The sequence below is a fragment of the Talpa europaea genome, assembly GCF_964194135.1.
Source record: "Talpa europaea genome assembly, chromosome: 4".
Classification (NCBI taxonomy): Eukaryota; Metazoa; Chordata; class Mammalia; order Eulipotyphla; family Talpidae; genus Talpa; species Talpa europaea.
The window spans coordinates 146440613-146455286 of NC_140070.1; the positions used below are offsets into that span (position 1 = coordinate 146440613).

General features: G+C 72.2%; 1 protein-coding gene across 2 annotated transcripts; it reads left to right on the plus strand.

Moving 5' to 3' along the window:
* Window positions 1-12: 12 nt before the first annotated feature.
* Window positions 13-4310, plus strand: GATD3 (glutamine amidotransferase class 1 domain containing 3; the record flags this gene model as incomplete). Of its 2 annotated transcripts, XM_084231580.1 has the most annotated exons (7): window positions 13-150; window positions 221-273; window positions 684-797; window positions 1537-1656; window positions 2960-3052; window positions 3426-3581; window positions 4005-4310. In XM_084231580.1, the coding sequence occupies 7 exons, from the start codon at window positions 13-15 to the stop codon at window positions 4132-4134; spliced, it is 804 nt and encodes a 267-aa protein (XP_084087706.1). In that variant the 3' UTR covers window positions 4135-4310. The 2 variants fall into 2 exon arrangements, with proteins under 2 accessions (XP_084087706.1, XP_084087707.1); XM_084231581.1 differs by lacking the exons at window positions 13-150; window positions 221-273 and adding an exon at window positions 354-416.
* Between the last annotated feature and the right edge of the window lie 10364 nt (window positions 4311-14674).

Below are 14674 nucleotides of genomic sequence, written 5' to 3' on the forward strand. Positions count from 1 at the left end.
CGCCCCGCAGCCATGGCGGCCGTGCGCGCGCTGCTGGCGCCCCGGCTGGCGGCGGCCTCCGCCTTCGCGCCGCGGCCCGGCGGCCGGGCGGCGCCCCCGCGCGCGGCTCTCCACGGCTCCGCGCCGCGCGCCGGGCCCCGCGTGGTGCTGGTGAGCGGGGGCCGGGGGCGGGGGGGGCGCGCTGCCCCCCCGGCCGCCCCTCGACTGCCTCTCCCCGCAGGTGCTGTCCGGGTGCGGCGTCTACGACGGCGCCGAGATCCACGAGGCCTCGGCGTGAGTCCCCGGAGGCCCCGCCCGCGGCCCGGGGGAGCCCGCAGGCGCGGGGGGGGGGGCCGCCGCCGGCCCCGACCTCTCCGGGCCCGGCACGGGGGCTGTTGTCCCGCACGGCCGCCCTGGGCCGCGGCTGCGGGGGGCAGGTGGGCAGCGGCCAGCACTGCTGCGGGCCTCGGCCTCCCCGGCAGAAGCCGGGGGGTCAGCAGCCGAGCCCCCGCAGCCTGGGGCCGGGCGGAGCCCCCAGCAGCTCGGGCACTGCACCAGCCGGCTGTGGCCCCGGGCGGCTTGCGCAGGGCTGCGCGCACTGGCTGGCTCCTGGCCGCGAGCTGGGGTTCCGGGTCACTGGGCTGCCGCTGGCAGCGGCTCCTTGTCCCCCGAGGAGCTCACCCCCGCCGTTCTGCTCCCCGCAGGGTGCTGGTCCACCTGAGCAGGGCAGGGGCTGACGTCCAGATCTTCGCTCCCAACGTCCCCCAGATGCACGTGGTCGACCACACCAAGGGCCAGCCTTCCGAGAAGGAGACCCGGTACGGTCCTGCTCTCCCACCGGTGGTCCCTTTGTCCTACCCGATTGCAGCCGCCGCACCTGCGTCCTCCCCTCGGCAGCCGCTCGGGCAGCGGGTGACACCGGAGCCTCAGGTGCACCCTCCACCCCGTGGCCGTGGCCGTCAGTGGGGGCAGACTGCTGCGGAGCGACTGCCTTAGGCCTGTCTGGACCAAAGGCCATGCAGTTCCTCGCATTCTCCCACTGCTCACTTGTCCCTGAACGTGTCTGTGTGGCTCCCGGAAACACGTCTGTGGCGAGGCCCTTGCCCCTGGGGTTGGGGTGCACTCAGGCCCTCTTCTGCCATCGCCCACGGGTCCTGCCCCACGCTCTGCCGCTGGGTGCAGACCATGGAAGGTGGAACCGCAGCCGCTTCTAGGGCTTGGCTTCCGGAACCAGGGGTCACCCCTGCCCTGTGCTGCTGCTCGCCACCAGCCGTTGTCTGTCCCGGACCTGTGCGCAGACGCAGACGTGACTACTCCAGGGCCCAGGCGGCTCCTGCGTGCTGCTGCCCCGGCTGACGGGGGAGCCTGGCCAATCAGGCCTGGGGGAGAGTTTGTGTCAGGAAGGTCCCCCGCGCCAGGCCTGTGGCCCCGTGGTCTTTCCGGGTAGCCACCTTAGAGGTCCGTGTGGGAACTTGGCTGCCTGCTTGGCGTGGGCTCTGCCCTGCCCATCTCGCACCCTCGCCTGAGCCTCTCGGGGCTTGTTCGCGTCTCTCCCAGGAATGTCCTGACCGAATCGGCTCGGATCGCCCGCGGCAAGATCACTGACCTGGCTGAGCTCAGCGCTGCCCGCCACGACGCCGCCATCTTCCCCGGGGGCTTCGGAGCCGCCAAAAACCTGTGCGTATTATACTCTGGGGCTTGGTTTTTGCACTCGGGAGGTGGGCGGGAGTGACCTAGTCATGTGACTGGCTCTTAAGGGCTTTGGGGCCCAGCTACGTAACTGGGGCGGGGTGGCCCAGAACTGCTGCAGGCCTGACTCAGGCTGTGTGAGTACCCTAGGCTTGGCCTCCGTGTGGCCGAGGCCGCCTGTGAGATGGCCACTGTGGGAGGTGGTCCTTGATCTCCGCAAAGATGTTTTCTCTCCTGCGGCCTGGCCTTGCCATAGGGCGGCTGCCCGTCCCCTGAGCCTTTCAGACGAGGGTTCTGGCTGGGGAGGCCGCCCAGTGCCGCAGTCCCGGGCCTTCATGTTCTCTTCTCGCGCCTTCTCTGCTCTTTTGCTTGTCGTTTCGTGGACGTCCTCTGTGCTGCTTTGGTCCTGCCGCCCTCTGCGGTGGCTGGGGCTGTGCTGCTCCCACCTCACCGTGCTCTGGCAGTCTTTCATGCTGCTAGCCACGTCCTGTCTCTGACGTTCCCGCTGGGCTTTTGCTGCAACACGCTGTGTGCCTACCCCCCTCCCGCCGCCTGTGCAGCTGCCAGCCTGCACCCTCTCCCGTGGACGCGCAGACGTGGGCGTGCGGGTGGTGGTTCTGGTCAGCGGGTGAGCCCGGGACACACACTCAGGGGAGCTGTGGCCTTTGGTTTCTAACCACCTTCTCCCCGCCTTGCCAGGAGAAAGCGAGGTCCTCTCAGGCAGGGCTCTTCTCTGTGGGGCTGCCGCCCTCACGGGGGCCGGAGGCCACTGTAGGGACCAAGGGTCTCGAGCCTGGGTCCGGGCCTTTCGCACGTGTTGCCGATCTGGCATGTCCTCGCGGGAGGCCTGTGGCGGCGGCGCCCTCGCGAGCACACCTGCCTCCCGTCCTCGCCTGGGCCCTGACGGTCGTTTGCAGGTGCCGAGGCGCACCCCGTGGGGACCTCGGGCCATCGCCTGGCTCTCCGCTGCTCGTGCGGCGCCGTGGCAGACACGCAGGCGCCCCGGGAGGGCGGGGGCAGGGCCGTGCGCGCCGAGACAGGCGGGCCCGGCCTGCGGAGATGGCCCGCGCCTCAGCTCTGGCTTTGGGGGCCGCTCGGCCAGGCCGTGGCTGCCGCCATCTGCTCCACTCGCCTCGCCGGCCCTCCTGCGCCTGCACTGCTTGCCGCGACGCCCCAAGAGCCGCCGTCTCGTGAAAATCCCTCTGCGTGGAGACACGCCCGTCCCCCCACCCCCCCCAATCCCCCGTCCTGCCGGGTGTCCTGAGACGAGCGCGGGGCCCTCCTCCCCCAGGAGCACCTTCGCCGTGGACGGCAAGGACTGCAAGGTCAACGGGGACGTGGCGCGCGTGCTGAAGGAGTTCCACGGGGCCGGGAAGCCCATCGGGTAGGTGGGGGCCGGGGCGGGCCCCATTTGCGCTGGGCGTTTGCTTGGCCGGCCCCGGGGGCGGGAGGCAGGGCGGGGGGAGGTGCCAGCGAGTCTCTGTGACCGCCCCCAGCCCCGGGCCTTAGCGCTGCCTTCTCTGCCGTGACCTTGGTGCTGGACGGCGAGCCGGGCCAGGGCTGGCTGACACCCGGGGCTCCGGCTCCAGCACGCGGGCAGCTGGATTCCTGGCGCCCCGCCCCCAGCTGGCTGGGCCGAGCCTTGCAGCCCAGGTGCGCGGCAGTGCCACTCCCCACCCGCCCGTTCTGGGGTCGTCACGTCCCTTTCGAGGCATGTGCTGGCCCAGCCTGAGTGGGTGCCCCCCCCCCCCGCCCAGCCTGTGCTGCATCGCGCCCGTCCTGGCGGCCAAGGTGCTCCGCGGCGTGGAGGTCACCGTGGGCCACGAGCAGGAGGAGGGCGGCAGGTGGCCGTACGCCGGGACCGCGGAGGCCATCAAGGCCCTGGGCGCCAAGCACTGCGAGAGGGACGTCAGCATATCCTTGTGGGGGGCACGGGAGGGGCTGCTGGTCTTGCCTCCACGTCCGTCCGGGGGTCAGCCCTCGGGCCGGGAGTCTGGCCGGGAGTCCCCTGGAGCCGGCGTGGGGGCCGGGTGAGCCACGTGCCGGGGGCGGGCAGCCCCCGCTCTCCTTGGGCTGGTGCTGGTGGGTGGGGCATCCGAGACCCCTCGCGGAGCTGCTGGTGGCCGAGCCAGAGCCCGCATGGCCGGGCAGGGCTGTGGACGCGGGCCCTCCTGGAGGTGCCGCTGCCCTGATCGCTGCAGGGCCCCCGGCGTGGTGGCAGGGCCGGGGGGGCCGCCGTCAGCCTGTCGGCTGGTCCTGCCGAGGGCCCCGTTCCCAAGGGCGTCTGGGAGAAGGGCGGGCCCCTGCCCCGCGGTGTTTTCCCTAACGGCTGTGCACGAGGCCCACGTGGACCGGAAGAACAAGGTGGTCACCACCCCGGCCTTCATGTGCGAGACGGCGCTGCACCACGTGCACGACGGGATTGGTGCCATGGTCAGGGAAGTGCTGAGGCTCGTCCAGAAGTGACCACGTGGCCCAGCGGGTGCGGGGGCTGGCACCGGCCCTGGGGCGCCCCGGCTGGCTGCTGCCCCTTTCCTTGTGCGCCCCGAACACCAGAGGCGCCAGCCTGTCGGGTGGGTCAGCCGGGAGACGCCATCCTGGGTCCACGTCCCTGGAAGGAAAGATTAAAGTTCTTCGGTAGTCAGGAAGCCAAAACGCCACGTGTGGTGCGGCAGCCTCTCTCAGGGTCCTGCTGGCGGCACAGGCCAGGCGGGGGCCCCTGGCGGGAGGTCGGGGCGCCACGCGGAGGGCAGCGGTGTGCCAGCGGCCCCTGCCACGAGCTTGGAGAAGCTGCTGGGCCGGCCCGCTGGGCCTGCGTGGAGGGCCCTTGCGCAGCGGGGGGCACCGGGCAGACACGGGCCCCACTAGCGCGGAAGTCGGGGGACAGACGCCCCGCCTCCTCCCCGGGCAGCGGACAGCGGGCCTGATGCCCATGTTCGCTCAGCCTCCATGGCTCCCTGGCACCAGGGCTGTGGCCATGACCTCACTGCCCTTCCTCCACGGGCTCTTGGCCAGGCGGCCCTTCCTCAGCTGAAACTGGGGCCCGGGCTCCCCGCAGCCCTCAGGGCGTCGCCCCATCGCACGTGGCCTGGGCCCCCAGCTGTTGGGTGGGCGTCGGCTGGACGCGCTGAGAAGCTGGCGTGTTGCGAGGCCGCGAGTGCGCGTGGAGAGCGCCAGAGCACGAGGTGACCTTGGCAGGTGGCCACGGTGGCGCGCCCCGGGGCCTGAGGACAGAGCTCTCTGGAAACAAGGCCCTGGCTGCTCGGCGCACCGAGTCCTTGGGTGCCCTGGGCCGGGAGGCGGCGTGCGGGCCGGCAGAGCCGGGGCCCGGGCAGCTGCTGCTGTCCAGCCTGGGCCGCCCCCCTCACAGGACACCAGAGCTATCTCCAGAGCGGCCAGTGTCCCCCTCCTCAGATCCCCGCGGCCTGTGTGTGGCCACATCCCAGGCCAGGCTGGCAGCGCGTGACCCGACACGAGAGGGCGGGTTCAGAAGTGGGCTTGCTGCGCAGGGGGGGCGGGGCTGGGCGGGGCTGGCCAGGGCAGGTGCGTTGTGGGCTTGGGGCAGACGGGGTCACCCTGGAGGGGGAGCGGGCTGGGCGGGGACAGGCGCCTTCACGCTAGGGTAAGCAGGAGTCGGGCGTGTGTGTGAAGGATGGTCCGGGAGGAGGAGGAGGGCCAGTTCTTCCCAGCAGGAGCAGGAAAGACTCCAAGGACATGAGGGGAGTGTGGGCGTTGGGGGTGCCCGGAGGCCGCTTGGTGCGTTCGGGCCGGCGAGGAGCACCTCAGCTGCCTGTGGTCTGGTCGAGGCTGTCCCCGTGGGCGGGTGGCCTGCCTGTGGCCCGCTGCACCCCAGGGCTGCAGTGCCTTGGACGCTGGGCACCCCACGGCTCCACAGGCCGCCTGGCTTCCTTCTGCGGCCTCCTGTCGTTCCTGCGACCGTGGGTGGGAACCTGGCGCCACATCAGCGCCCCCGACCACGCCGTGCCCGAGGCTCGGGCTAAGCTGCTTTCGCTCGTCCCCCGAGTGCCATTTTCCTTCCACGGGCTTTAAAGACGCGTCACGATCCCTCCTGGGCCCGCGCTGCCGGGAGCGGGCTGCCTGTCCCGGCAGGTTCCCAGCCCAGCTGTGGCGCGCCGTCTTCAGCTCTGTCCCCGCACCCAGAGGCGGCGTTCTGTGGCCTCAGGCCCGTGCAGGTGTGTCCTGCGACCTGGGGTGGCCAGGGTTGGCCGGCCCTTGGCCCGGGCGTCCCTGCGACCCACACCACGACTGCACCGGGTGACCACCTCCGGGGAGGTTGAGGCCTAAGCCCACGCAGCAAGCCGCTGCACTCCTTGGCGGGGCTTGGTCTGGTCAGTTTGGGTCTTGGGCCACCTCTGAAGTGCTCCCCAAAATGGATTATCTAGTTTATCCCTCGGCGGCTCTTCTCTCAAGTGCTTTAGTTAATTTTTTAAAAAATATTTTTGCACAGAAGAGCTGGGGTGCGGGCCAGAGGTGCGGGGGTGAGAGGACTCCCCAGAGACAGAGTGGGGAGCAGAACTCAGCTTCTGGCTGAGTCCCCAAGAGCGAACACCCAACCGAACTGCCTCTCCCCGAAGTGGGACTCTCAAACCCACTTTTAAATCTGGGGTGCTCTGGGCAGCACCAGCGAGGCCTCCACCTGGTGGGGCCCTGTCTCCCTGGCAGGCTCTGTCCCCCGCAGTCCCGTCACCTCCCCATGGGCAGGACGGCTGCCGGCCGTGCCCGCGCTGTGGGCCTCTTGGTGCAGCCAGGGGCTCTGGCCCAGAGCAGGTGCGCGGCGGCTGCAGGTGCAGACGCCCGATCTCCAGGTGGCCCCGGGCGGGAGCGCCCACTGCTGGCAGCCCCGGCACAGAGTGACCCCAGACAGGGCCGGGGGTCAGGCGCCCCCTCAGCCCGTTGAGCTGTGTCATGCCAGAGCAGGTCCCGCAGGTGTCGCACACTCGCCGCGGGGCTCCCCTGGGGCACCCCCATGTGCCAACCAGGCGCTCACCACCCAGGTGAGGACGGGACTCTGGGCTCCCGGGCCTCACCACTGCCGGGCCGGAACTCCGCCTTGCCCGGGGTTGTCACACCCAGGGCCACCCTGCCCGCCCCTGCGCCCGCACCCGGGCTGGTCCGCCCCTCGGCACGGAGATGCACAGGCCCGCGTCGCTGCTCAGTCCAGCCGGGGCCAGCCCCGAAGTCCTCGCTCCGGAGGCCTGTGGAGCAAACGGGACTCGAGACTGGACCCCGTGTCCGCAGACGTCCAGGTCGTGCTTTGCAGAGAAACCTTTTCCTCCCAGTTCTTGAGAACACAAGCCCCGGCTGCCGCGGGGGCCTGCGCTGCGCTCACCCCAGCCAGGGGGCGCCACTGTGGCCCCGCGTCCTGCCCAGGGTCTCGGGCTCCCGTGCTGCGCGGCGGCGGGCACCATGGCCCGTGCCCGCGGCCCAGAGAGGGCGTTCTGGGCGCCCGCCTCTGCGCTCCTGCTCCGCCGCGGCAGGCCCCTGCGTCTGGGGGCCGGCCCTCCGGGTTCGGGTGGCAGGAGCACGCGGTGCTGGGCCCTCCTCCCAGCTGCAGGCTCCTCTTGGGGGCGCGCTCTGCTGGGCCCAGGGATGGGGGTGGCGCCCACAGGACCACCCTTGGAGGGCTGGTGGCCTCAACGCCTCCTGGACAGCCTCGCCTGTGAAACAGCAGGAAGGATGAGGACGCGCTGCTAGAGGCCCGGGGGGTGGGGGGTCACGCCGGGGTGTGGAGAGAAGGTGCAGCTTTGCACCGCCACCGCCCACGAGGGGGCGCCCCTGTGCAGGGGCAGCCACCACTGGGCCCGAGCTGGGGTCACCTGGGAGGCTGTGGGGTGCAGGACGTCTCAGCGTGGTCAGGCCTGAGGGCCACACCGGGGACGGGGGGAGGCCACAGTGCCGGGCGCAGGTGTGCTGGGCAGCCGAGTCGGAGCCCTGGAGCACGGCGTCCGGCCCGTCCCCCCGGGGGGCCCGCGGTCCCTGTCCGCCGTCTCGGACCCGGCCGCTCCCACCCCAGGGCCTGCGCTGGAGGCCGCTGCGGCACAGAGACCCCTCCCGCTGGGCCCCTCTGCATGGCCGTCCAGGGGCGGCTTCTCCCCCAGGCGCCCGTGCCCCCCGCCGCTCCGGCCCCTTGCCCGGTCCCCTCAGCCTCCCCGGCACCCGGGGGACTGCAAGGTCCTGGCTCCAGACCCGGCCGCCCCCGGCCTCTGCTGCCTCTGCCGGCACCCCTGTCTGTTGACACCACCCTGCGCCCCCCCGCATGTCCCCCACCTGCTGGCGCTGGAGGTGGGGCTCTTCCCACCTGGCCCAGGCTTATCCCCCTCGCTCTGCCCTCGTGGGCCTGCCCTGTCCCTGAGCGTGACCGCACAGCAGAGGCAGTCGAGGGGCTGCCTCTGTGGCTGGGTGGGCTGTGCGCCCGTGCCCGGGGCACCCAGCCTGGGGGCCCTGCGGCTCTCTGGCCCGGGGCCAGACTTCCCTGACTTGAGCTGGGGCTTTCCTGGGGAGGCTCCTGCCGCAGACGGTTCCCGGGGAAACCCCGTGTGAAAGTGGAGTCAGGAGGGCAGGGCCAGTCAGGCTGGCCCTGAGCCAGACTCTCTTGCCACCTCGCCTGCCCCTCGCCCTGGCCTGTGCCAGTCTGGGGGCCGCTTCCTGGGCTTCCTAGCCCCCAGAGGGCGCCCACCCCTTCCCACCTGGCTCTCCACAGACCCCGGGGACCGGGAGGGACCCAGACAGGGTCCAGCTGAGGGTGGACGCAGGGGCTCCGGTGCAGGCTTGGGTGGTTGAGGGAGCAGAGGCCACAGGCCCACAGCGGACAGGGCTGGGGGTCAGCAGTTAGCGTTGGGCCGGGGTGGCCCCTTGCAAGGCCCGGGGGCTGAGCCTGGCCCAGCTCTAAGAGGGGAGGGCCAGGCATTGCCCTGGACATGGCTGCCGTCCCCCACCAGGGCCCTCTGCGCCCATACCCCTTGCCCCAAACGCCCCTTCCTAACCCCCCACGGGGCCTGTCCCCGGGCAGGGGCTGGCCACTTGGCCCATCTCGCTGAGCACCTGGGGCGCTCGTGTGCAGGCAGGGCCCGGAGGGGGTTCTGCGCAGGAGCATTGCAGAGCCCGGCCGAGGTCCCCCGCGGGGGCGCTGGCCAGCAGGCCGGGGCAGCCGGGTGCTGCTGGCAGAAATCCCCTTCCCTCCGGGGCTAAGCTCAGCCCGGGGCTCGCTGGGTGGGGCTCTCGGGACACGGCCGGGGCTTCCCGGGAAGCAGCCTGGGACTTGCCCGACTTTGACCCCACAGAGCGGCGGAGGAAGCCTGGTCTTGGGAGCCTTCCTGTGGGGGCGGGGCCGCTGCGCGGCGCGGCGGGCCGGGCCGGGGAGGCTGGAAGGGGTTCCCGGGGGCTGCAGCAGCCTGAGTGCGCCCCAGCGCCCCCTCCCGGCAGTGCGGCAGCTCCCCCAGCTGCGCCCCTCAGTGCCCCCATGGACCCGCACCTTGGACAGGCGGTGACGGGCACCGCGTGGGCACCTGGCTTAGCCGCCCCGGGGCTGCCGCCCCTGCTGCCCCCTTTGAGTGTCCCCCCGGCGGAGAGGCCGGGGGTGCCCGGCGCTGGGGCAGGCGGGCAGAGGAGCAGACTCTGCGGGGAAAGTGCACGGCAGCCCCGGCAGCGTTCTCAGGCGAGGCGGGCGCCCCGAGCATCCCTGCGTCCCCCGCCAGGCCTGGAGGGGGTGTCGTCCTTCCGGCCGCGGCCATCTGACCCTGGAGGGGGACCTGGGCCGGCGCCGCTCCCTACGTCAAGTGACCTGGGGACCCGCGTGCGGAGTTGGGTCCTCCCTGCATCGCCGCCGGCCAGGCGGGCGCAGCAGGGCCGGGGTTCTGTCCTGGACGCGCGGCTGCCCCCACGCTCGCCAAAGCCCCGCTGAGAGTCGGCCGCCCGCCGCGTCCCTCGTCTTCGGAAGCCGCCTCGGACTCCCCAGGCTCGGACGCGTGGACGCGTGGACGGCCGCTTCTCCCGCGGTGCAGGCCCGGCCGCGCGTCGGCTGTCCTGGGAGCCGGGCCCGTGCCCAGGGTGGTGCGGGCAACGTCACAGGCGTCGGGACGCCCCCTTGCTGGGTGCGCGTCCGGGCACCCCAGCTCAGCTCCGGGACGGGCCTGGCCGTGCCATGAGCTTGCAGCTGCACCTGGGTCTGAGCGGCCCCTCGGAGGCCCTGCCCATGCCGCGGGGGACGCGGCCACCTCTGTGGTGGCGCACGCGCCGCAGCGGCTCTGCAGACCTGCTCTGGCTTCCGCGCGTGCGGCGGCGGGTGAGCCGGAAGCTGGTGGACGGGTCCGGACTCTGGCTCCAGGGGCTGCCCCACGGAGCCCAGTGCTGGGCGCAGGCCGCCCAAGCAGGGAGGCAGAGGGTTCCCCGGGCCAGCCAGCTTGCCAGCTTCCCGGGGCTCGTCCTCGCTGCTCCCGCTCTGCTGTGGTGAGGGGGGCAGTGCCCATCGGGGACCCACCCACAGGCCCTGAAGGTCCATCCAGGGCTGGGGCGCTGGGAGAGGTGGCGACAGCCAGGACTTGGGGTGGGAACGTCCCGGTAGGGTGACGACTGAGCCACCGCCCCCCGCCACACCCGGTGCATCCTCGCCAGTCAGGCCCCCACCTCCCCGGGCCCGGTCGGGCCGCAGCAGGCTCGGAGCTCTTGGCTGGCCGGGCAGAGGGTGGGGCCGGTTCGGCCCGCAGTGCGTCAGCGGCCGTGGGTGCTGAGCCCCCGTCTGAAGACGTCTCCAGGGACGGGGGCCCTTCCAGGGGGCAGTTGCTGGCCGCTCCCTGCGCCGTGGGTGCTCCCTGTGTCCCTCACTTCCCAGACCCCACCGGGCGCCGGCTCACAGCCTGACGGCAACGGCATGTCCACTTCACGTGGGGCGTGGGAGTCTGCGGCTCAGGACCGCTGGTGACGTGGGCGCACACCCCGGGCCTGCCACTCCGAGGGGCTTCCCGCACAAACGGAGGAGGTGCAGGTTGGGCAGCCGAGGTGCGCCCTGCGGGAGGCGGGGACGGCGCGCTTGGTGGCCACACTCCCCATTATTTTGATGAGCAGAAAGAAGATTCTAGAACCAGAGTCTTGTGCAGATGAAGAGGAAGGGAAAGCCCTACCCTGGAGCGTGCTAGCGCCCGTCTGGCTCTGGGGGGAGAAGGGCAGCCCCTGGCCTCGCGTTTGGGGTGTGGTGCGCCCGCAGCCGTCCGTGGGTCTGTCTTGGGGCAGAGGCCTGGCGGCAGGAGGGGCCGCTCTTGGGTGGAGGGGTGGGGCGCGGCCAGCATCTGGAGGGGGTGCCTGGGGCTGCCCAGCCCCGCCCAGCCTTGCGAATTTGGGGTGCAGGGCAGGCCCTGGGAGGGGCGTGCACCCCGGGTGTGCTTGCTGGAGACCTGCAGGACGCCTTCCCCTTTCCCTGCCCAGCTGCCCGCGGGGCCTCTGGGTCAGCAGAAAGGTCGCCTCACTTCCTCCTGAGCCCGCAGTGGGCGGGTGCTCTGGACGCTGATGGGGGTGCCGGCTGGGGCTTCCCACCAGGGAGAAAGTCAGCGCAGGCAGGCGGCCTGAGGAAGCAGGCCCTGGACGAGCGTCCCGCGGGGACTTCCCAGACGCGTGTCCCCGGGACCTGAGCCTGGAGCTGTCCCCAGGGCAGGCTCCACATGGGCCCCGCGCCTGTGCCCCTAAGCCCCAGAGCAGGGTTTCGGGGCTTTCCCGTGCCCCTCAGCTGGGGGCTCCGCCTTCTGCCAACCCCATGGTGGCCCTGAGTTGGCCAGTCAGACCTGCAGCCTGGGGGCGGGCGAGGGCTGGGCGCGGGGGCAGAGCCGCCAGGCCTTCTGAGACCCTGGGGGCGGGGCCGGCCCCTCAGCCCCTCCGCTCTCTTTCCATTTCCCACCCCAAGCCTGGCGGCTGGCGGGACACCCACAGCCCCCCAAGGTGCCGGGGGAGACCCCTGTGGCCACTGTGGGGCCTCAGAGAAGCCCAGCTCCACCCCCAGCCGCGGGCCGGGCAGCGGGCGTCCACGGGTGAGGGGCCCGCGCGCACGAGGCTCCCCAGTGCAGGCGGCGGCGGGTTCAGGGCGTGGGTTCCGTGTGGGAGTGAAGGTTCCGGCAGGTCGGGTGCTGGTGCCAGGCGGTGCACCGACTGTCCCCGCCGAGCCGTGAGCTGAGCCCTGGGCCGGCTTCCGGGCGACGCGTGTGCCGGGAGCATTTCTCGGCCTCGAGAGCGGTCGGCGAGGAGGGCCCGTGCCGGCCAGCGGTCAGGGCCAGCAGGCAGGGGCCGGCGGGCCAGGAGGCTGGGCTGGAGGACGGGGCTACCGCTGGCCGGGGCCACGCTCGGGGACCGGGCACCAGCAGGGCACGGCGTCTTCTGGAATCTGGGGCCCCGGCTCAGAGAGTCGGCGCGGGGCAGCCCGCCCCGGGAGCGAGGGGCCCAGCACTGGACAGCACTGCCCATCTGCTGCCGGCCTCACCCTCTCACCAAATGGAATTTCACGCTCAAAGCTGTGCCGGGTCGAGCGCCTGCGAGCAGTGGAGGCCTCAGGCGCTCAGTTCTCAAGAGCCCCCATGTGCCCCACCTGTGGGGTTGGAGCCCGCTGGGGAGTGAGCAGGCCCTGGAGCCCGGGGCGCAGCCCCCCCCCCCCCCCCCGCGGGGTTGGGCTCCGCTCTGGGAGGGGAGTGCTTGGGAGCCCCCGGAGGGAAGTGCTCGGCTCCTTCTCACTTTCTTCTCCTGCCAAGTTGCAGCCACTGGGGTGAAGCCCCTGGAAGGAGCCTGAGCCTGTGGAGGGCGGGACCCCACCTGGGGCGCCCCCTGGGCTCCTTGAGGCGGGGAGGACCTGCCGCTTCAAGGCCGGCAGGTGGACGGTGGGCGCTGCGGGCAGCAGGCCGGTCTCCAGCGGCCAGAGCCATAGGGAAGGCCAGGCTCCTGCCCCCCACTGAGACGCCTCAGGCAGGCCCGCTGCAGGCCGGGAGGGTCCGCGGGGAGTTGAGGCTGGGGCAGGAGCGGCTGGGGGAGGCGTCCTGGGCCGGGTGGGCGCTGGGAGTGCCTGGCTGCGGCGTCAGGAAGGACCATCTCTCGATTCTGTTCAGCGCGAGGATGTCGCGATGGGGAAACACTCGCCCTGCTTAGCGATGCAGCCAGAAACGTCCGAGGAAGGAACGGCAGGCGCTCCGGGGGCACCCCGAGTCCTCAGCGCTGAGACAGTGGGAGCACCCCGGTCCAGGGAGACCCGCCCTGACCGCGCGGCTGGAGGCCGCGGCTGAGGTGGACGGCGCCGGAGCACAGAGACGCTGGGCCGGCGTCCCCCCAGGTTCGCTGGACGCCAGGCGGCCCTTTGTGCAGCAGGCCGAGACCGGCCTTCAGCCGGGGTGCGCCTCCGCGGGGCTGAGCGTGCCGCCCCTGTCTGTCCGTGCCCGGCTGTCTGTCCGGGTGTCTTCTCCGGGAGCCGCCACCGCCTGCGAGCCCAGCCCGGCCGGTGTCCTCTGGCGCCCGCCCTCGGCCCGAGCCTGGCTGTCCCCCGGCTCGCTGCCCCGGCCCTGTCCGCGGCGCTCAGCCCGGCCCCGCGCTGCAGGCGTCGGCGTCCCTGAGTGACAGGCGCGGCGCCCGCATGGTGCCTCCTCCAGCCGCTGTTTCCGAAGCGGCTTCTTTCTTGAGCGCCGTGTTTCCTGCGGTTTATGGAAAAGTCACTTGGCGTGACGGTTGCCTCCACGCTGGGTTTTTTTCCGTCTCGCCAGGGTGCTGTGGGGCTGGTGTTGCCCGCTGGCGCGGGGAGGGGCTCTTCCAGGCGGCCCGCGCCCCGCAGCTGTGCTCCTGTCTCCGCGGGGTGTTTGTGGGCTTGGCCTGCAGCTGCCTGGGGGGCCTGGGAACCCCCGGGGGGACTTCACGCTGTGGCAGCTGCTTCTGTGTGGCGCGGAGCCAGCGTTGCCCAGCCTGTGGGTCTGCGCCCGCCTGCCCAGTTGGGCTCTGCCCATCAGGAGCCAGACCCTCCACCTCCTAGTCACGCTGGCCCCGGGGTCCTGCGGTCAGGTCACGGGAGGCCCCTGCCCGGCCTCGAGCTTCCCTGACCCCCGTGCCCTCCGCTCTCGGCTTGGCCCCTCGCCTCAGGCAGCGTGCCAGGGGCCGGGTCTCCTGCCCTGGGCTCTGGTGCCCGGGCGGTGGGGGGTCTTCCCTCAACTGCTTTATCTAAAATGTTCTAGAAAAGCAGCCTTTCCTCCCTGTTCTCACGAAGGCCTGGACTGACTCCCTCAGGGTCTCTGACGTCCATGCTGCCCAGCCAGGCCCCGGCTCTGCGGGCAGTCTGCTTGGTCCACGCCTCGCTGCTGCAGGAGGCCAGCGCGTCTGGAGAGACAGAGAAAGGGAGGGAGCACACGGGACCCCAGGCCACGGGCCAGGCGGGGCGTGTCCCCCCGCCCACGGCCACTTCCGATGTCCCTGGGGAGGCGCCTGCCCTGTGCTCCGCGCGCAGACGCTCTTGGCTTCCATGCCTGTGTCGGCGCCAGGACTCGTTGCCCAACCCGGGGTCGGGCGGGCTTCTCCGGATGTTTGTTCCAGCTTATGGTCTGACCCCGTTGTTGGGCCTCTGCTTGGGGCTGGCTTCTGCGGCTCTGCAGGGCGGGCGCTGGGTTTGTGTGACCCCCACCCACGCAAGGGCTGGGGGCGCTCCAGATTTGGGCCGGGCATGTGGCCTCGGCTGGGCCCTGGGTGAACACACGCAGGACCTCCTTGGCACATGGCACGGCGGGAACTGCACCCGCAGGGCCTGCCAGTGACTCGGTCCTGCCGGGCCTCGGCTCCGTGGGCCGATGACAAGGGACTGGGTGGAATCTGGCCCCTTGGTGAACCTGCAGGCCTGGCGGCCCACCCTGCCTCCCGCTGCGGATGGACGGGCCCCAGCAGCAGAGCCCGCCCGGGGCGGGGCTGGGGAGGGCGCTGGGCAGCCGCTGGCCGTGGACCTGGCCTGTGGCCTCTGTGGCCTCTGTGGCCTCTGCGGCCCGTGAAC